The 23,735-nt window shown below is 29.9% G+C and overlaps 2 protein-coding genes across 2 annotated transcripts; both read right to left on the reverse strand.

Moving 5' to 3' along the window:
- Positions 1 to 1,997: 1,997 nt before the first annotated feature.
- Positions 1,998 to 3,875, reverse strand: LOC114383779 (protein SCARECROW-like). The gene has a single exon (XM_028343523.1). The coding sequence runs from the start codon at positions 3,705 to 3,707 to the stop codon at positions 2,277 to 2,279; it is 1,431 nt and encodes a 476-aa protein (XP_028199324.1). The 5' UTR covers positions 3,708 to 3,875; the 3' UTR covers positions 1,998 to 2,276.
- A 15,090-nt stretch (positions 3,876 to 18,965) lies between these two features.
- On the reverse strand, positions 18,966 to 22,343 carry LOC114383785 (sucrose transport protein SUC8-like). Its single transcript, XM_028343528.1, has 4 exons — positions 20,991 to 22,343; positions 19,771 to 19,834; positions 19,526 to 19,569; positions 18,966 to 19,354 (listed from the first exon to the last, which is right to left on the reverse strand). Exons 1-4 carry the CDS (start codon positions 22,221 to 22,223, stop codon positions 19,172 to 19,174), a joined length of 1,524 nt encoding a protein of 507 aa, XP_028199329.1. The 5' UTR covers positions 22,224 to 22,343; the 3' UTR covers positions 18,966 to 19,171.
- Between the last annotated feature and the right edge of the window lie 1,392 nt (positions 22,344 to 23,735).

A 23,735-nucleotide genomic window follows, 5' to 3' on the forward strand; every position in this document is an offset into this window, starting at 1 on the left:
TGAACCCTTCAGATTATAATTCCAAGCAAGATTTAAGTATTTCAAATGAGAAAGAGACCCAATCTGACTTGGAACTTTTCCACCAAAATGACACGATGACAGATCAAGTTATCTCAAGTTGAGGAGAGAAGCAAGAAACTCAGGATATGGCTTTATTCAAAAGAATTCGAACTGAGGTTCAAATACTTTAATTGTTTCAACTCAATCAATGACTTGTGGATCTCACCGTGAAGGTCGAGCATCATGACATGGCCGATGAGGTTGCTGCAACGAATCCCTTTCCATTGGCAACAATCAGCAGTAGTGGTCCAACACCCCAAGCATACACATACACACCATCAACATCATCATTTTGAAACCAACTAATTCATCATTGACATTTTGGTGGTTACCATCACCAAAGCCAGCAAAGTGATAGATAGATCAAATCCACTCAATATATTTGAATTAGATTGATACTGGTAAGGTTACCACAGGTCCATCATCCCTAACTTTCGGGGAAACACTTTAAGAAATTTTAGGCTCAACCCATCATTACTTATATGTCAATAAAAACTAACAGTATACCGTGTGTGACAGGGCATTAATTTTTTCTGAAAAAAATAATAATAATAAAGTGACCATGTTTTACATGGAGATAGAAAAAAACATTGAAAAAGAAACAAAAATTATCATAACGATCAGTTCCAATGTAATAAATAACTTTTTTTTTTTAAAAAAAAAAACTATTGATCTATTGAAAATTAACATCCTAAAGTGACTAAAACAGATAAACGTAAGAAGTTTTATATATATTCATAAACTTATATTTAATTAGACAAAAAAGTCTTTTAATATATTAGTTTTCTTGTATAAAACATGTTTAGTTATGTTATATATCAAACTTAATTTTTTATGTTTAATTTTGTATTCTATGAATTAAATATAAAAAAACTGTACAATAAAAATTCTTGTTAAAATTTATAAAATTTATTAAAATAATTTTATTTTCATAAATTTATTTAATGATAAAAATTTATGTACACAATTATTGTTTCTATAACATAAAAATTTAAGATCTATTATTGTAGTCAATTATCATGTGAGGACTAAGGAAGTGACATTAAAATTTAAAATGATTAGATAAATAATAAGCAACCTAAATTTATAATTTATGAAAAAAATAAGTATACATTTTGATTGAGGACTTGAAAAAGCTCAAGACTTCATAAAGTTTCAGCTCCATCAACCGTAACTTTTGGGGATAGGATATAAGAAATTCTCAACTCAACCCATTATTACGAGAGATGTTTGAAATTGAATCAAACCAACATAACACCAAAAACCTTATAAAAATTGATAGTTATTGATTTGGTTAGCAATTTTGACAAGTGCAAATTCAACTAAACCAAATTGTACCGTGAACATTCTTAAAAATTATTGTTGCTATTAGTGTTTGGTTATTAGATATCTTCTTTTTAAGTTTTTATAATTGAAAACAAGTATTATAAATATTGTTTTATTTTTTTTAAGTTTAATTGTTTGAATTTGAAAACAAATATTATGTATTATTTTTATTTTTATGTTGAATGGTTATATTTTTAAGTTGAATGATATTATCAAGTATTATTCAATTTGAAAATAATTACTATTTTACTTTGTTCAATTGAAATTTTTTTTATCTATTTATATCATTGCCCGTTAAACTAGTTATTATTTAAATTTTGTCTAATTAATAACTAACTTTTTAACCTTTTTTAATATACTTACCAGTAGAATTTTCAAACTACATAAATTACAAACTCAATCAAACCAAATCTTAAAAAATTAGTTTGGCTTGAATTTCATAAACAATTTAAGTTGAATCAGTACCAACCAGTTACTACTCTAAATACGGCTTCATTTCGGTGCATATCCACTGATTTCGTTAAATCCCCACAAATAACTAGTTTTACAACACTAATAATTTATTTATTTATATATAATAGCTAGGGTTTTTCGTTTTCAGCTAAAAGATGAAAAAAAAATTAAATTAGGGTTCTTCATTTATTGAACCAATCGGGAAGCAGCGAATGATAACTTCATTTGACATGCTTCATCTATTTACCTTTAATGGTTACTAGTCTTAGATAATCTATCAAATACTAAAGTCTCTACATATTTCTAGTCAACAACGTTAACATTTATTAGCCAAAACTCTAGAAAATTATAAGTTAAAATTTATCATCATTTTGTGTGCAGATTTTTACCAAAACGATGAAAGTTAGGACCTAGGAATGAAGGAGTATCTTATTCTTTCAAACTGGTTGCCATGCTGAGACAGTGAGAAGAAACCTATTTTGCCACCCCAAAGAGATAACTCTCCCTTCATCCCTTTCAGAAACTCTGAATCCCCCACCACCCTCTTCCTCAAACTGTAGTGGATAATAATGTGTCCTCATCTTCAGAAGCAGCTTTGCTTGGATCACACACTTTGAGCTTATTTTTCTCCCAACAAACCCATGATTCTCCATTCTCCCTTTCCATGTTTCCATCCTCTCATATTTGGGGCAATAATATTCCACACCATCATCCATGTCATAGTTAAGCATGCTCTTGATCTCTTTCCCCAAAAGCTGCTTCTCAATCCTCAACCTCTCAGTGCTCTCAAGTGGCAAGCAATCATCCAGTGAATCAAACATGGCTGCAAAATAGTGCAAAGACTCAGTGAACCTTGACAAGAAGGTCTTGAGACTCCTGCAGCTACCTTCTTGTTTCACCAACACCACAATGGAGGGGCTAAGAGAATGAACAAATCCCAATGTGTGAGACACCTTCATGAAACTACTCAAAGTGTTCAAATAAGAAACAAGGTTCACTGCCACAATTTCATTTTTCCTTTTCCTAAGGTTGAAGGCCCTTGATGAACCTCTTAAAATCCCTTGGAATTCAAACACAAGGTGATTACCAAACCCCTTTGAGAAACTAACCAACCTTGCCTCAGTTTCTTGAAGTTCTTTCAGGTTGTTCCCAAAACCTGTTATCCTGAGGAAAATTCTCTTGCCACTTGTTGCCTTTTGTGAAAGTGATTGAATGAGAGAAGGCCATTGGAAGCCATAGGAAATATCAAAGTCAATGACATGAAGTGCTTTGTTGTTCCTCTCTTCCTCCTCCTCATAGGCCTCCAAAATGGCCTGGTTTGCTGTGAAGTGAGCAAATTGGTAATAGGGTGAGACTCTATAGAGATCAGTGAATGCAAGAAACTCTTCCTCACTTGTTGGTTCCTCCATGAGCATGTCATAGAAAGGTGACTTTTTTGTGAGAAGCCTTGCAGCCAAACCATCAGCGAAATAGGCCACAACACGTTGGACCGAGTCACCTGTTAGGGAAACTGTTTGGTATAAGTCAATGAGATTCTCAAGAGCGGCACAATAGTTTCTTTGATCATCATCAACAGCAGTGGCTGTTGAGAGAAGCAAATGAATCAAAGGAAGGCCATTGTTGTTGTTGTTGTTCACATCTTCAAGTAGCACTCCTTTTCTTCTGTGGTCTTGTCTTAGCATCAGCTCCCTCATTTGGAGGAGCCTGAAGATCTTCCCTTCATACCCGTCATTGGACTTCATAGGAATAATAACAGAATTAGTGTTATTATTATTATCCCTTGTCCTTCCTTTCTTAATTCTCCTCTCCCTACCGGCATCAACTGAAAGAGTAAGATTCAGAAGCTCTTCTTCCTCTGAATCTTCCATTTATATCTCAAGAAAGAGTGAATAAGGAGAATGAGTAGATCTAGACTCTAGAACATATTAGAAAGTGTTATATTGTTCTTTGTGTTTGTATAGGCTTTAGCTGGGGAAACAACAACTCACAAACTTTGTGTTAAGATATGGTGTGTGTGTGTATATATAATAGACTAAGTGAGGAAGAAGGATATTAAGAATTTTTTTTTAATTTCTTCTATAATGTTGTCAAATAAGACGGAGAGATTAAGAAGGTTATCTTTTTATTCTTTAGAATCAGTGTTTTGTGGGGGGTAGGAAAATACGTTGATGTGTCTTTAATTACAATTGGACTGCTTTTAAAATCTATGAAAGCTAGGTCCGGGTATTTGGATTAATTTTTGCTCCTTTGGTAGTTGAGAAGGCTTGCAAGATGCCATACGCATTGGACAAAGAGAGAATGCAGTGTCAATGGGAATCAAAACGTACCGTCCTTGAAGAATTTGTCCTTGTACACTTTTTTTCCCTTCTATTGTATATTAATTGCCCCAAACAGTTCGCTTCAATTCTCTTCAAGATATCATGTTCCTTTATAGTTGCCTTTGATTCAATCACTCCCGTACTAGGTACATGTTCAGATTGTAGTTTGTACATCCCAAATCATGGTTTAGAGTGTGTAAATAGAAGATTAGTCTACAAATAACATAATTGACACTAAACAGCCACAATTTGAACATACTAATAAGAGATAATCTAGTAAAAATGGAGTCTTAGATAATATGGTGAATCAAGATAATTATGAAAAAAAAGTATAATTTGAAATCATATTGCATGGTTTGAACAAAAGTGGAAAAAAAAGTTGCTTTTTGGTTGAGTTAAACAATAGTTGCAATCTATATAATTCAAACACAAGCTAAGATTCGTTGGTCATGATTCAAGATATAGCTAAGGTGGTTGAGGGTTGTGAATACATTGAATTTTGAAATAATACAACAAAAGTCAATGTCATGCATAGAAAGTAATGGTTAATTAGAGCGTTTGATTTTATATATAGTATTCGTTTGATGAAATCGAAGAAACTTGGATACCCTATTCTTCTCAAAATGTTTATAATTGACACAATTTAGAGCTTCTTACAAGGATTATGGTTTTATTAATTAGCATATATTCCTCTAGTACATAGGGATCCTCTTCAATGAGAATTTTGATTTTAGACACCTTGTCATATCCCAAGACAAATGAATGCAAACAAATTAAAAGGTGACCTAACTTCTCCTGTATGTGAACTAAATTTGATTTGTTGTTTTTTCCATTTTGGAATAGACTTGTGCTTAATTATTCTATTTGATTTTTCTTCTGTTGGGATAAACGTGAGCTATAATTGAAGGGACAAAATGGATTTATCCACAAAGCATCTGCCAATGTGAATATAAGCCTTGTCCACATCAAGTAATATAATTCAACTTTCTCCCCCCTTCCTATCATATAAATAAAATCCTTAAAAAATTCGCAACGAATCACATGATATTTTGATTAATTCCACCTGATTAAGACGGCCATGCAGTATAGTCATAGTTCCATTATTTTGTTATGTCTCAATTACTCATATAAGAGTAGTAATACGAAAATATTGTTTAACAAATAATTAGAATTAATGAACTTGTTTTATTAAAAATTAAAGCAGTGCACAGATATATTAGAGTAAGAAATTTTTCCTCGTGAATTTGTACCAATTCAAACAGAGATTTTTCTGTTAAGTAATAAATTAAATAACTAAAAAAGTTAAATAATTAAACACAAATCAATCAGCTGTAATTCGCGTGTGCATTAGTTTTCTTAAAAAGTTGCTCCAATTCAACAATAATAAAAAAGTTAAACATTAATTTTACTAAGAACTACTAGTATTATATTTTAACTTCCTCTCTTAAAAATTTATTTAATATATAGTTATCTTTCTCAAATAGCCATAACCACTGACTGAGTTTATTCCTCCGTGAACATGAAATAGTGGGAAAGAAGTTATTTACATTGGAGTTGGTGTTTGAAACAGACTTAGGTAGCGAATGCAGGATCCCAAAATGTAACATCAAAGATGGAAAAATACTAAATTCTTGATTGTCCTTTTAATGGAGACCAGGAGGACATATAAACATGTTATATAATGTGGACACTAATTAATATGCTCTAAATATTGGACACATTATATTGCCTCATGCAATCCAAAGTTGACATATGGCTGCACCTTTGATGCATTAAGTATAATCCAAAATGGAGAAAAAAGAAAGAAAAGAAAGCATCCACCACAAACAAGTTCTATGATTTGCATATCCCTAGCAAATCTTGCAATGGAAAAAGGACAATAGCTGTAAAGATACACGAAGATCAAATCCCAAATGCAAGAAACCTCTTTTTGTCTCAACGTGATGAAAGAAAAAGGTTAAACCGGGAAGGAAAAGATTGAGGGGTTAGAAATTCAAAATGCACGGGAATGACGGAAAAGGAAAGTCAGGGAAAAGAAAGTGGTAAGGTAGAAAAACATGCCTTTGGCGTCAGACATATCTTATATATCCATGTGAGATCTATCACCGATGTCCCAAATCAAATATAAAATGCAACCCTTATTTTTATTTTCATTTACTTAATTAAAAATATTGATTCCATAAAAAATGAAAAAAATAAAATAAAGGTATGTGTACAATTTCAAGTATTTTTTGACTAATAGAGGGTTTGATAGAATGAAATAAAATGAAAGTAAATTAAAATTTTGAATTAAATTAGAATATAAAATTAATAGAGAGTTTGATAAAGTCAAATAAAATGAAAGTAAATTAAAATTTTGAATTAAAATAGAATATAAAATGTGAAGTTCATCTCATTTTATTGTTTAGTCCACTCCTTTTTAACTTCCTTTTACTGGAAATAAACAAGGGGTAAAGGAAAGTTTGCATAAAGAGAATTTTTTGGGTTTTAGGTCAAGATTAATGTATATTTTAGGATTTTTTTTATATACTTTGTGTACAATAAAGATATTCCATTAAAGACTAGTTTTCTTTCTCAGCATTAGACACTAATTTTGAAAAATAAATATACATACATATATATATATATATATATGCGCGCACGCGAGCAAAGCTGAATTTACCTCCATCAACAAAGTATTTCCAACACATGATATCATCCAACTATTTACCTATTATAAATATTTTCATTTATATTAGATGAACTAACCTCATGAAATATTATAGCAAGAGTTATTAGGAGTTTGTATGGTGGGGTTAAAAGAAAACGAGTGAGGGAGACAAGTAATTGAAGGCTTCCCAATTTCTCATTCAGGTTGGTGGAAAATTTTGAGGGGACGTTGTCAGACAACTCCACGTGAAGGTTTTTCTTCACAGTCTCTTTTGTCAAGAAAGAAACAAACGCTTCCAAAATTTATGTTGTTTTCACTTTGCGTGAGGAAACCCTTTGCGTGCGAAGATGAAAAAGAAGAGAAGGGGCAACGTAGGGTAAGGAATTGTAGTGGTGTAAAGAAAAGAAGGTGATGTTGTCTGTACTTCTAGCTATCGTGTCAGTCGTTAAATTGAAAATAATTTGATGGATGGGGATAGAGCAATGGAGCAAGCAGGGGTATCATCACAGTATCACTCATGAAAACCTAGCCATCATTCAGAAACAAATCAAAAGAAAACAGATGAAATGGTAATTTCATAATTCAAACACATTTAATATCTTATATATATATATATATATAGATGATGATAAGAATGCATCATGCATGCCCCTTTCAATAATTTACTAGTTCTCTATAGGATGAAGACATAGGTTGATAGCTATAATGAATAATAATGTTGTTATGATTCATTTTGTATTTTATTTAAACGACCATCCATTACACGAGATCGTTCTCAGTGTGTTTTTGAACAAATGCTCTTTGAAGAATTATAAATGTGCATGCACACCCTATTATTTTGTTTTTGTGTAAACCAAAATTACGAACCACACGCGTGATTTCAAAATTAGGCTTTCAAAATTAATTACAATTACTAACCTAAAAATCTGAAACGTGTGATTTCAAGTTGTCCTTAAAAATTGCATGATGCGCAAAGTGTTTCAAGATTTAACAAACTCACTCTCAACTATTGTTAAGGGAATAACATAACTAAAAAGAGTATGATTAGAACCAATAAACTCAGAAAAGGATGCAAATTAAATACAGAGGAGAAAGAGAGGAGTCTATACGAAAATCTGACAAAATTGTAGGGTTTTCGTATAAACATTTAATTAAATATGGAAATAAATAAAACTGTTGGAAAAACAAGTTAAATTGAAACCCTATTTTATTAATTTATCTAATAATTTGTAATAGCGTGCCTTGTGAGAGAAAAAAAACTCGATCTAAGTGTGTTTTAATATTTTTCAGCAAAAAGAGAATGGAATGTAATGTTGTACAAGTTGTGACCTTCATATATATAGCATGATCCATGAATTCATGTCTATGTATTTTCTTGAGAACTGAAAATACAGATATTTTATTTGGGACACCGCGGCACCAAGATGTTACTTGTCTGCATCCCACGACGCAAACTATTTGCCTCACTACAGCTGTTGTCTTAGCTTCTCTCGTATTATTATAATTTTGATTAAGGAATGTGGGAAATGATGAGCAGTATGTTAAGTTTAGGGATCTTCCCAGATATTATGATTCTCGTACACGGTTGGCATCTTTGACACAATCGAAACTAATTAACACAATAACTTCGTATGAATCATTGAAGGGTATATGTTACACGGGTATTCAAAATTGCAGGCTACCAATTAATCACAAAACAAAAATAGGAAACTGCAACCACTTTTTTTTTTATAACAAATGACAACCACTTTTAAACTTTACTAAGTATCTATCTTTGAAACAATTATTTGTTTATAAAGTTTTAACCTTTTTTTATAGACCTTAAGTATTTTTTTATCATCATAATATTAATATAATTTTTTTTATTTATAAGATTTATCAACAAGGACTTGTTGATAAATATAAAGATCTTTTAGCTTAAGTAATTTTGTCTGAATTAAATAAGATTATTATAATATAAGTGACTAAAGCTTAATTTATTAACTTTTTAACTTGGGGCTAGCTTCATCTTGAATCTGAAATAAATTTTAACATGTAATCATCCTTATTTCTTATTGGACTTCTTGAATGTAATGATACTGATGCTTATCTATAGTTGAAGTTAATTAAGACACCAACTTTAAAGTTTAACTATAGCATGTGTTATATATATATAGGAATTTGGAAGCTTGGAAAGTTCTTCTACATCGCCAATTATTAGTTGCCTTGGTTGTTAATATTTCATTCGAAACATTAATTGCCTATGAAAAGCATGTGGTGCTATGTTTCTATCAAATCAATTCAAGTATAATATAATTAAGAGAAAGTAATTGTCCCCTTTCCTCTGTTTAGCTTCTTTGTGTGCCTTAGACTAGATAAAATTTATGAGACGACAATCACAGAGGATCTAGCCTAGGCTGTTCTTCCCAAAGTAAAGTTTAGCAATGATGATAAACAAAGAAGACAACGCTGCTGGCTGAGAAAGAAGACTACTAAACATGCTATTTTCCACAGGAAAATAATCTGCAAAAATTTCTGCAGATTTTTCTACAAAAATAACCTCCAAAAATTTTCTGCGAATTTTATAAAATGATATCCGTTCTTAAAAGTAAATAATGTTGTATAATTAATCCATGAATTTAAAAAAAAAATCATTGAAAGTATATGTTAACCATATTTGTCCAACTATTACAAGTAATTAATGTATGACTTAAATTATAATACTAACAACTGATAAAAATAATAATACTAACATGTTTGTATATTGTATTTGACAGCTTTCTGGCACAACTGGTGCCCTTAATATAATTCTTTGAAAAACACGTTTGTAGATTAAAATAACAGTAAGTGGTTAAATTTTTTTGTCGATAACAAGTGATTAAATTTAAGAATTTAGATAAAATTCTTAGGAATTTAGAGATTTATTTCAAATTCCCTTTTTATGAAAACTCATATGTGATAATGTTCAACACTTTTAAATACAAAAAAGGTGATTTAAAAAAATAGTAAAAGTAAGATGATGTGTTTCTTTTAAACAATTGATATATATGGTTTTGATGGAAATGGATATGTGTAATTTCATATCTTAAATTATTAGCAAGACTATCCGGTACTCGTTAGACATTAGAAATGTAGTGTAGTTCCTAAAGGACATGTTTAAGAACGTAAGCCATCAGCTAAACTTACCCTAAGATAATTATTTTGTTGTTTGACCGAAAGCATCTTTAGAAAAATAGAAAATTATTTTATATTTATAGTCAAATTAAGATTAAGAAAGATTAATAAATTTAAATCCATTTTAATATGTACGAGCATTGTTTGAATAAACATGCTCCACATAAGAGACAGGCTGAGATAACAAAGTGATATTAATCTAGTTTTAATGCATTGTTTTTCTATATTCTTTCGGTCATCTTCAGATAGTGTTGAGAAACTTCTATTCCTTTCTAATGTATGTGTGTGTGTGTACGAACATTGTTTGAATAAACATGCTCCACATAAGAGACAGGCTGAGATAACAAAGTGATATTAATCTAGTTTTAATGCATTGTTTTTCTATATTCTTTCGTGTAAGTAGCCTAAAAAAGACAAAATACAATTTGAAATTATAGTATAAGTAGCCTAAAAAAGACAAAATACAATTTGAAATTATTTACTAAAACTTTGTAAGTAGCCTATGTAAAAAAATGTAACTTTAAGATAGTGAATAAATGATTATTTAAAGGCTTAAATACATTTTTTGTCTATGCAAATTTAATGTTTTATTTTTTATTTTTGTCCTTGCTTTTTAGTTCTTGCAAAATGTATTTGTTTTATTTTTTGTCCTTAAAGTGTTTTAGATAATATTTTTTTCATTGTTCAAAACAATTTTTTGTTGTTGTTCTAAACATTATCTAAAACACTTTAAGGAAGAAAAATAAACCAAACACATCTTATAAAGACTAAAACAATTTTTATGTTTTTTTGCAAGAAATGAAAACTTCTTGGTGGACCATGGAGTTCTTTTTGCTATTTCTTATTCACACATTTAGAAGGTGAGGAACAACAATGCTTTTTCGGATCATGTCATTCATATTGTATTAGTGATGAACCAGATTCTTAGTTTACTCAAAATAGTTACCAGGACCTGCGATAAGAATGTTAGTCAACAACAACAAAGGCTCATCCAGTGGCAACCATCTCAACCTGGAGAACACAAACTCAACGTCCATGGTAGCTATTTTGGTAACTCAAGCAAGGATGGGTTTGGCGGTCTTATTCGCAACAATCATGGTCATTGGATCGTGGGCTTTTATGGATCATGTGGAATTTCATCCAACACAAATCCATAACTTCAAGCTATATACCACGACATTAATGTTGCTTGGCTTGATGGAGTTTGCCATCTAACTACTTGTGGATCAGATTCAAAAGTGGCTCTTCAACTCATCACGGATGGAGTCATTTCATCTCAAACATTTTATTCTCTTATTCAAAAGATTAGAAGCTTCCTCCACCTTCATTGGAAGCTCATGTTCAGGCACTCCCTTCGTTAAGGGAACACTTGTGATTATTAGCTCGCAAAAAAGGAGCTACGAAAAATGATCATCTTCTTATTTTGGATACTTGTCCTGGTAGACTAAAACCTTTGTTAATTATTGATGTCCTAACTAGGAACCTTGTTTATTAGGCACAACTAGTCTTTTTCTTTCTATTTTTTGTATTTCCACAACATAAAAAAAACTTTCAAATTTGAATTTCTTTCACAAATAATACTAAAATAATTCATTGTTAAATTGATATATACACATAGTCTAAACTTTATCTAAATGGACCATAGGAAATTCAACTCCAGTCAACCCTATAACCATCTTTTTGCATTATGCACTCTATTATGTCTTGGGAATTACTTCTTGCTCCCTTATTTTGCTTCACACACTTTACAATAATAATTAAAGGACAAAATTACCCTTTGTGTAAAAGTCCACACCCCATTTCCCTCATATGCACAATCCTAGTCGTCAACCACCGCACCCCACTCAACCCAACAATTGTTGCATGCAAACACCACCATTGCTACCATTGAACACCATCACATCCCACCTTCATCCAACAATAATCGTTGCAAGTTTTGAAGCAAGAGAAGAGAGAAGATTTTGTTTTGGTGCGACTTTGCTTCTCCCAAGGCTTTCACTACTTTGACATTTTTGATAGTCATGGTTGCTCTCAAGTTCATGTTCTGAATATTCTTTTGCTTCATAGTAATGGATCTGGTTACGATTGTCATTCTTAGAATGTGTTGGTTTACCTTGTCCATGAATTTCAGTATCCATGACTCACTAATTCTTATCATTTTTTCTACGAGGAATCTATCCAAGTCTTCGATAACCACTGTCAATTTCATCATCGCTTGGAAGAGGAGAGATATCTGATCTCAATTGCTAGGGATTTTGCATAAGTTGATGTCGTAGACGAGCGCACAAACCTTTTTTAGTACTTGACATTTTTTCACTCCTTTCTAGAATATCTATTATGGAATATGATTTTCATATTCTAGGATAGTCATTCTAGAATAGGTTTCTGGAAGTTATTATGGATTAGTTGTACATTTCTATAGTAATTATTCCATAAGTGCATAGCTGATCTGAAAAACCTATTCTAGAATATGATTTTCATATTCTGGAATAGGAATTTTGAAATACATATACACAGCAGGAATTACCATTTCGTAACAAAGGGAGGGTAATTTAGGAATTTCAAAACATTTGGGAGTGTAGGAAGCAATTGCCTTTGTCTTATGCTTCTTTTTATATAGTCCACAAAATATAGCCCATTATAAGTCCCTAATTCACGCTTTTCCTTGGGCCCGAGTGTATAGAATTATTTTTGAATTTGCGTGTCATTGTGGGATTTTAGCTAACAGCCTAGGATTCATTTTGTTTCTAGGCCGTTGACTAAAGGAGAAAATTATTCGATGATCTCATACTACATAATTGTATTTTTTAATTAAATAGAAACGTATCATATAAAAATTGGTCGGCATCAGATAATTTGAATATTTGCATCATGTAATAATTTGTCCTTCCTCGAAACCTCAATTTAGTTACACGTATACTGAACATATATGGAAATTGCTTTCTTGTTCTCCTCATTACCAGTGAAAATGTTAAGGCATTTCAATTTCAATCCATGTCTCTTTCCTGGGTTAGTCGTCTTCCCCAATAGAAACCTCATGATTTTGGTCGGCCAACGTGTTAAAGATATGGTGCAATTAATTGATTTCTTTAAAGATATCTCAATCAAAGCATAAATATTAGGGTTTAAAATGCATTTTTTCTTTCAATTTTTTTAATTTATGATTTAGTCTTTTTATTTTTTTAATGGAGATATTTCATTTTTTATTTTTAAAAATTCATAATTTTAATTCTTATTTTTTAATTGAGATATTTTATTTCTTATTTATAAAAAATCCACAATTTAAATTATTATGATTAATTTCAAACATTATCTATACTTTGTAAACATTGACACGTATTTGTTTATTATTAATATGACAAATGTATCTTTAAAAAATATTTTATTGTTAACAAACTTAATTTATTAAAAAAAATTAAAAAAGTATATTTTTAAATTTGAAATTGAAAAAGAAGATTAAAATTACATATTTTTTAAAAAGTAAAAGATAAAATATCTCAATTAAAAATAGGAAATTAAAATTATGTGTTTTAAAAAAATAAAATATTTCAATTAAAAAATAAGAAAACTAAAATTATAAATTTAAAAAACAGAAAAATAAAAATTACATTTTAGCCCAGGTATTATTATGCATTCTTTTATGCTAAAAAATCGGTTCTTTTTGGAAAATTTTCGGGTCCTTTTGTCCTAAAACGTGTTGGACTTGTTTTATTTTCAATTGAAGTCGGTGGAGCTCAATAATCGGATAAGGCGTATTAATTTTGCTGACGATCTTTTTCAAGTATCTAAAGTTTCTTCTCAGAAGGCTGTTTATATTAAATGTTGTCTGGTTATTACTTATTACCCTTCGAATTAGCATATGATTCTTTGCAATATATTGCTTTTAAAGTGCCCAGCCTGAAGGGGTTTCGTGAGCAATTAAAACACCCACATCTGGAACTTGGTTTCTACTTAGTGGATCCTTGTGTTTGGGAGGGGAATATTATTGATCCCTTACTCTTGGTATTTCTTTTTCTGTGTCAGTAGAATGACATAGATTCAATCTTTGCAGTCAAAAAATCAGATTCAACCTTGTAACTATATACAAAATATTTTCTCTTCTCTCATTTGTACAATCAAGCGATGATTCAATTTGTCAAGGTCTAATTCAGTTATTTTAAATCTACTGATATTCTCTTCAATTTCTACAAATAAAAATAAAATGATGATTCAATTTAATTTGTTCATTAATCTTCTAAGTTCTTTATCTTGCCAAATTTAATTACATCCACGTTCTCTTTTAATGCACTAATTTAAATTCGAATTTACCAACTCTGTTGTGTTCCTTACATGAATTCAGCCTCTGAGGTATCAAGGGGTGTGTCAATTTGAGGTATTTTAGAACCATAGAATATATAGGTTTTAAAATTGGAACGAGAATGAAAATATGAGTGCGCTAGTTAAGTGAAAAAACTTCAATGGATTTTCGATATTGCTTGTAGCAAAAAACAAATGTAGAAAATAAGTTGCTAAATCAGTTTTTAGTACAAAGCTGGAAAAGAGCATTAACATTACCAATTTAGAAATTTCTAAATCGGTTCTTTGTAAAATTGATCTAGAAAGCATTTAACTATAAAGTTTATCTTTGAAATTTAACAATCTCTTTAACTGACAATTTCATATTCTAAATTGGTTCTTTGTAAAATTGATCTAGAAAGCATTATACTATAAAGTTTTCCTTTGAAATTTAACAATCTCTTTAACTGAAAATTAGGAAATTGGTGGTTTCTCTTGTTCTAACTTTGTTTTGTTTGATTTTATTATTTCAATTTTTGTAGTAGAAATGTATAAAGATAAATTAGAGTAATTTTTCTAATCTGGCTAATATTCTTCACTAATTCATCGGAATATCACATGACATGGATGTGGAAGTTGGCACATAGGCTAATGATGGCGCTTATGTGATGTTGATGTGGCATAGGTGATATGCAAAAATAGAAAATAAATAACAAATCGTGGAAGATGAGCTTGAATCACCTCCTTTGAATTAAATTTTTAAATAATAATTATTATCTTCAATAAAATTAGTTGAAAAGTTAAATAGAAGTTGAAAAATAAATTTATTAAAGTATTAGTATTCGATAAAATTAATTATTGAAGTAGTTAAAAAAATAAAATAAATTAAAAATAATAAAATCATAATTTATTTAAAAAGTATAAATAAATTTTTGATAAATGTAATAAGGATAAAAAGAAAAAAATACAAAAAATTAAAATTTAGAAGTTAACGTTTTAAAAAATATTAATTAAAGTAATGTTTCAAAAAGATGTTAGTGAGAAGCTATTAAAAAAATTATTTCTTCGACAGTCAAATAAATTTTTCGATTAACAAAAATAGTTAGAAATTAACTGAGATGTGTTGTCGAACATAATCAATATATATTAATATCACTAAACTATTAACTTTATGTATTATTATAAAATTCTCTTGTATTTTCCATTCTTATGGATAAAAACCAAAAAGATGATTAGCTTTATTTGTTATAGAAGCGCAAATTATACCATATATAACTTAAACCACGATTAAAAGTGCAAATATATTTTGTACTATTAAAGTAAACAATATTAATATTATATAAACTAATAATATTATAGTTAATATTAATAATATAAATTAATAAATATACACTAATAAAATTAAAATTCATATTATTAAATATATAGTGATGACATTAAAATAAAGAAATACTACTGAATAATATATATTATTACTACTAATAATAAATTAACAATATATAATACGGACTAATATTACATTATGTTCATATTCGACAAAATTAATTGAAAGTTGAAAAATTAGTTGAAAGTTGTACCTCAAAAACTAGTTTATTAAATTATAATGTCTGATCAAACTAATGGTTGGAGTAGCTGAAAAACCTAAAATAACTAGAAAAACAATAATATTATAATTTATTTAAAAAGAATAAGTAGAAAATTTGATAAATATATTAAGGATAAAAATAAAAAAAAATTATAGAAAGATAGAAACTAAAAGCTAGCATTTTAAAAAATGTTATTTCAAATAACATTTCAAAAAATGCTGAAAACTAGTACAAAAGGCTTATTTATCGAACAACAAAATAAAAATGAACTGTTTAGTTAATAAAAAAATTAAAAAAATTAAAAGTTAACTGAAATGTCTTATCTAACATATCTTAATATTTATTACAACTAAATAAAAAATATAGTATTATAAAATCAAACCTTCGTATTAATTTATTAGTATATATTTATTAATATATATTTATCAAGTTCTAATTTATTAATAATTATTATTTGCATGTATTTATTAAATTTAATATTAATAAACATAAATTAGAATATTTTAATATATTAAAAATTATTTAAGTATATATTGATAAATTTATTTGTATATATAATATTTATTAATTTTAATATTATTAATTTATATAATATTAATATATGTTATTTAATGTTTGCATATATAGTCTAGTGGTTGTTATAATTTTTCTAGAGGAATTAAGGAGAAGGTGTCCAAATCTCATCTCCCATATATACTTTAGTAATCTGTTTTCTATTTTCACATATATCCCATCTCCCATCTCCCATCTCCCATCTCAAGGTTACAACCCTTTCTCTCCTACCAGCAATTTCAAATAAGTTTTTTTTTAGGGAATTTTCAAATAAGTTGAATCTTCTACTAACTAAATACTAGTTCAACAATTGTTATTTTCTATATATAAGAGTCTTATAATAACAGAGATCTTCTTATTCCATCCAGTAGTTTTTCTTTCTTTTTTTTGCCGGACAGTAGTTTTTCTTTTAAATCTATTAGCAATTTGTCTGTAATATATAAATGACCATATATTATATGGCTCTTTAATTTCATAATTAATAAGGAGATTAGAGTTCAACTCAACTACACCCCTATAAGGCTATAACCTGTATCTGTTAAAAAAAACGTGAATAAAAGTTTATAGAAAAATCTGGATTTTTATGTAAAATTCGCACGTAATTTAAAAAAATTCTAGTAATAGAACATAAGTATTACGCATAATATTTAGAAGATAATTTTGATGCAATATAAAAAGTATAAAAGTTTTATACTTTTAACAAACGATGCATTATTATAATATTATCAAGTCATTCAATGAATTTGATAGTTTTGTAAAAGTATTAAGTCTTGATTTAGATTATAGTGAAAATAATAATTATAAATGGCAAGTTACTTGAAATGAAACTCTGATGATCACGTTCCCGACTCAACTTGAAAACAGCTTGAAATCGCTATCAAGACATATCCTCCTCACCGGTCAAACTTAATTGAACTGGCAGGATATATACTTGTCATAATTCCAAGTCTCTTGGTTCCTTCTACCATTATTCTTAGCTTATTGAAACTGCTTATGATCACTTTTGATAGAATTTATTCGCATAATCTAAAAAATGAAAACTTACACTTTTGAAGAACAACTTGATTCACATAATCTTAAGAATTTGTCACTTATGAAAATGACCAGCCCCATAACGCAAACCTCACAGTCTACCACCATCACAGCCATTACATTACTACAATTGAGTTTAATTATCTCACTTTCTATTTAATAAAATAATTCCCCACCCATTCCTAACTATATATACTTCGAAAAGAGAAAAAAATAACATATAATAATAGTTACTAATAATAATGAGAAAAAAGTTTTAATTAAATATTCAATTTAGAGTCTATAAAAAATTAAACCCAAAGTATAAATTAATGTTAAGCAGGGTGGACTATTTTTTTTAAAAAAAAAATACAACATTTATATGTGATAAATATTTTTCTTTTTAATATATATTTTTAAAACTCTGTTTGTTGTTATTATATATTTAGACAACCCCTTATCCAAAACTTGCAGCAAGAATTATTAATCTTTGTAAACTGCCACTTATAAACTGACAAAAGCTCCTGCTATAAAAGTCTCTTACATTTAATGTTCAAGGATATCTAGGTCAGAAGTAAAAAGTAAAAACACTTAAAATAAAGAAACCCAACTTGAAAAATGGATAAGCATTGTCATCCATCACCATTAAATACTACGCAATACAGTTCTGGTTAACTTAAATTTTGGCCTATCATGATCCAATGCATGTTACTGCCTTATAAACCCACCAACTTTCTCCTTTTTACACACACTTACACCTACTCTTCATATGACCCTTTTCTCGATCTCGGTAGATCGAGATACACAGAACGCACATACACCACACGCCCCGTTCTCACCCTGTGAATTTCATAATGGTGTCTTCTTCTACCTCACTTCACGTGGAAATGTGCAACAACCAGTAGCTAGCTCTCTCCCAAAAATGGAATTATTGTGGTGTCTAATAATGACATGCATATATCAAATGACATTGTTTATTGTTCTAGAAACAAAATAAATACAAAGTGAATAATCAAATTACTAAGATTATTTTTGTGGATGACATGACTTATAATTAATAATAATTTTTCTTTAATGGAATATTCAATTGAAATATAACTATTTTTAATTTATTTAAACAACACTTAATTTTTTCTTGTAAATTATATTAAGTATAAAAATATTTATAAGTTTGCGTTAAGATAATTTGTTATTAACTGAAAATTGTTATATACAAAAGTAACAGCACAACGCTTATTAGTATTTGCACTCTAAGACTCTCTTAATAACTCTCTACATATAATAGTTTTGTAATAAAAATTCTTTAAAAAATTTATATATGATAATATCCGATCTCTATTAAAAAAATGATAATATTCTTATAATTATACCAATTGTACTAAGCATTGCCGAGGTTCTGTAGTTTGTAAAACATCCATGGGGGATTTTTTTTATTTTTTTTATTTTTGCTTCATTTTCTTTATGGTTAGATCTCGAGTTACATATATAATCGAATATTCTTGGTTCCGATCATCAAACTTTGAGAGTATGTCTTGCTTCACAAAACTTTACCGGCAAGATGACTGTTCATACACGTTTATGTTGCAAAAATGGCAATAGGAAGCGTTTGATGGGTTTTTATTTTTTTTTGTTGTTGTTGTACATTTATATATTATCGAAAACAAGGAGAAAACTTTAGCCCACCCTAAACAGTTATTTGATGGGTCTAATACCTAAATAATACACATTCACCAGATTTAAATAAAAAGTCTCCATCCAATATTGTCCCATGTAAAACTCTATATATACTAATGGAAACTCCCAGCAGTGACGGAAGAAACCTTGGCCACATCTGCTGGCTTTGGTTTTGGCAGCAGAACAACCGCTAGCACGGCACTCACGGCGGCTGCCACGGCACCCAGCACAAACGCCGGCAAGTTGCCACCACCAAACCATTTATCCCACTGTCCACTTATAGCCGATACTATCATCTGTGTATAAATGTGTGCATATACATAATTAGTCAAATAATTACCAAAAATGTAATTAAATTCATTTCATTGCTAAGGATTACGCTAAACAAAGCATGTACAGTTCTTAATATAGTTGTGACATAATAATGTATTGCTGATGACTAATATACCAAGTAAATGGATTCTAACCTGTGGCACGACAATTGCAACATTGAGGACACCCAAAGATAAACCTGAAAATTTTGAAGCAAAAAGAAAGGTTATATATTTTGATTTATGATTGACTATATCAGTTGGTCGATTTCTATAAATTTTAACTAACTAGCTTAATTTATAAATAAAAATACTTAACTAATAATAATAGTAATATTTATTGGTAACTATTTTAAATATAAAAAACACACTAAATGTCTAAATGATACGAGTTACTGTACCTTGGCCTGCTCCTGAAGTGGTGGAGTATATGGATGCCAGAGCAAATGGGACGCTGTAAGTAATCTGGGTACACACATGCAGATTATAGAGAGTATTAGTTTAATTTGCAATTTTGCATGACATATATTGATGTCAAGCTTTTAACTTTTCTCATACTTCTTCTTACAAAGTACTAACTGACAATTGAAAACTTCATTTTTCACGTCGCCTCAACCTTCCAAACAAAAACAAAAAAACAAGAGGTATTTTTCATATGTTTATGGTTATTAGTTAAATCTGCATATATATTATATGCAATACTTACCAACGCTTGGCGGCTATAAAAGTATCGTCCACATGAAGAAATAATAATAATATGACTGAAATATTTAAATAAAAATATTAAACATTCTCTTTTTTTTTGGGTGAAAATATTAAATATTCTCTTAATTATATATTAAATATCATGATAAATAATAATCATTTAATGATTTTAAAAACTTTAAATGTTTTGTGGATCTGAAAATTATGAATTAGTTTATAAAAAGAATAAGATACATTTTCAAAATCTTTAAAAATTCAATCTTCATACAAGGTATGAAATAACTTACTGCTACGGATAAGGAAACATAATATTTTCTCTCTTACTGAATAATCATTTATTGATCTTAAATTTTAAATATTTTATACGTTAATGTGTTATAGTATAAAACAGTTTTATATTATTATTTAATTATAAATTAGTGTTAAATTTATTTTAAGATAATTATTTTAAAAAATAACAAACTTAATATATTATATATATATATATATATATATATATATATATATATATATATATATATATATATATATATATATATATAAAATAGGTTGTAATTGGTTAACTTATAAAAAAATTATATTACATAACCTTTTTTCATATTTTATAGATCTAAAAAAATCTGAACTTTTAACTTTTTCTCACTCTTATTTTTACTAACGGTCAGTTGTAAACCTCATTATTGATGGGTCCTCAACCTTCCAATTAAAAAAAAAAGTTTGTTTAAAAAGATAAAAAGAGGTATTTATAATTTAATTATTTTAAATATTAAATGTTTTCTAGATCTGAAAAGTATTTTTTTTAGTATGCCAACGAAATAGTAATTTTTTGGTATTTCTAGATGAGGAAAGTAAGAAACATTTAAAGAAAAAGAAAAGTAAAAAAATGGAATTTCCATAGATGATGAGAAAAGCTTACCGCAAGAGGAACACCAAGGACGGAGAAGAAAGTCAATGCAGCAGCTTTGACACCAAGTGAGGGATATCCAACAAGGGAAACGGCGTTTAAGCGTTCATGTTCTGCAGCCTTTGTGATAAGCACCGTCATTGCCATGCAAACGGCGAGAATAACGTTAACGATCCCCCACAGCCACTTAACTCCCCCAACCAAACGACCCAAGGGTTCCACCGCCAACGACATCAATGCCAAAACCACAGAGTTCAGCATAAGCCCCAATGCCCCCACATGCACTCCGGAATCGTATGCTTTGTCCCCCACCTTACCACCGTACACCTCTCGCCCCATCCAATCAGTGTCGAACAACACATAAGGGAACCACGCCACCCAGTTAATAGCGGTCACCAACATCAGCAGCCACATTGGCCTCTTTAGACCCCTAAACGCACCGCAGAGTTCACCAAAGCACGAAAACCACGACCGCGAAACGCCGTCGTTTTCGTAATTGTCCTCATCCCCACGTGGCGTAAACTGAGGGTCTTCCACGCAAGTGAGCACAACGAAACAAAGAACGAGGAGAAGGACAATTGAGAAGAAGAAACAGCTCTTGAGATTTGCACAGAAGACGTCACACGCTTCGGTTTGTGTGAATTTGAAGGCGCGGTGGAGTTTGTCGTAGGAGCCTGCTGCGTAGCCGAGGACGTTTCCGATGGCCATGAAGAACGAGAAGAATGCGTTGGCGGTTCTCGTCTTGCGGTGGTCCCCGGCGGCGAGGTCGCCGAGAAATGCCCGGCATGGACCCTGGAGCATGTTGTTGGCCACGTCCAGGATCCAGAAGCCGACCACGAAGATTGCAACAGCCCGTGGGCGGGTCTTCTTTGCGAGGTCGTCGCCAGCTGCGTGTCCTATATCGGCTGCATAGCCAATTAGGAAGACGGCGATGGCAACAGCAACGGCCCCGGCTAAGATGAAGGGACGGCGGCGACCGAAACGAGATCTACATCGGTCGCTACTGTACCCTACAATGGGCTGCACCAGCAGCCCAGAGATTGGGCCACAGAGCCAAATGAAGGAGGCCCATGCGTGGGGGACGCCCAGGGTCTGGACGTAGGGTGTCAAAAGAGAGAGCTGTAGGGCCCACCCGAATTGAATTCCCGCGGCGATTGACGAGACAGCGATCATTTTTCTGAGAGGACTAGGTCCTGCTTGTTGTGCTGTCTCCACCTGAAGAGACGACGAAGGAGGTTGTTCCATTGTGAAACGCAGAAAAAGAAAAAGAAATATAAAGCTTTGGAGAGAAGAAGCAGAGAGTGTGAACGAAGGAGTGTGGGAGAGAGTTGGTGAGTTTATAGGGTGTAAGGGATTGGGATGGATAAGTCATTAAGTCAAAATATGAGTCAATTAGAAGAGCTCTGTCGCGTATTCGCCTGGTTTTTAGTGATGAGTGGCAATCCTTATCCATTTGTCAACGTGGGTTCATTAAATTTTATTATTTTCACAATACGTAACTTTAACCAAAATATTGTTGGACATTCAATGCTAAAGACTATTTATGAGGACCAATTAATTCTTTTAATAAATGTAATCTTTATTGGTTTCATTTACTGGCATTGAATGGTAAAAATGGTTTCAAAATTATATGAAAAATATTCAAAAATATTTGTCCCAAGAAAATGTATCCGTTTTTCTTTGAAAACATTCCACCCATAATTAACACTTGAGTTTGAGTAATTACGAATAAGATATATTTTAAGAAGGTTTTTGTTTTTTAATTAAGAATTTTACCTTATAAAACGTGTTTGTTAAATCAAATATATATTAATAATTTAATTAAGGCCAATTTACATCTGAAATCTAGATTTATATGTATTGTCTTTTTATATTGATTATATATGTATGACTGATGTAAAAAAAATATCACATTTTACATAAATTATATGTATAATTAATATAAAAAAATATCACATTTACATTAATTATATATTAATTATATGTATAATTGATATAAAAAGTTATTATTATAGGTTTGAATTTACTTGAACCTATATTCAAACAAAAAAATGATATATTTCAATATTGGAAGAACAAAAATATATTGAAAATTTTACAGGGATGAATTTGAAATATTTGTATATTTATGAGGACAAAAAAATTATTTTAGTCACTCTAATATAACTACCAAAGTAATTTGGTAGCAAATATGTTGCTAAAATATATTAATTTTAATTTTAAAAAATAAATTAGTGACTAATATGTCTGTCTTTAATTCATTTGTTTAGTAATAATTATAAATAATAAATTTAAAAATTATTAATTTTAGTAACTACAATTTTCAATAACTATTTTGGTTGCTATTTTCTTTTCAACAATAACAACATATTATTATTATAATTATTATTATTATTATTATTATTATTATTATTATTATTATTATTATTATCATCATCATCATCATCATCATCATCTCATTATGCGGCAAGTAACCCTCTTCCAACTTTGCAAGCCTAGGCCTTCAATTTTTAATGTCTAACTAGTCAATATTTATTACAAAAGTGAAGGAAAAGGTTTTTCCTAAATTATCCAAAGAACATCAAGCCAAGTTTGTTTTATTGGGGTGCAAAACACAATAAATGACAAAACAAAAACCATCAAATGGTTGGTTACCATGAAAAAGAAACATATTTGAAATACAAGATGATGGAAAGTCAATTTCACGAGTCTAATAGGATATACTTATTTTTGTTACAAGATATTCAGAAGGACATG

Source organism: Glycine soja, chromosome 2, assembly GCF_004193775.1.
Source record: "Glycine soja cultivar W05 chromosome 2, ASM419377v2, whole genome shotgun sequence".
In the NCBI taxonomy this organism is placed as follows: domain Eukaryota; kingdom Viridiplantae; phylum Streptophyta; class Magnoliopsida; order Fabales; family Fabaceae; genus Glycine; species Glycine soja.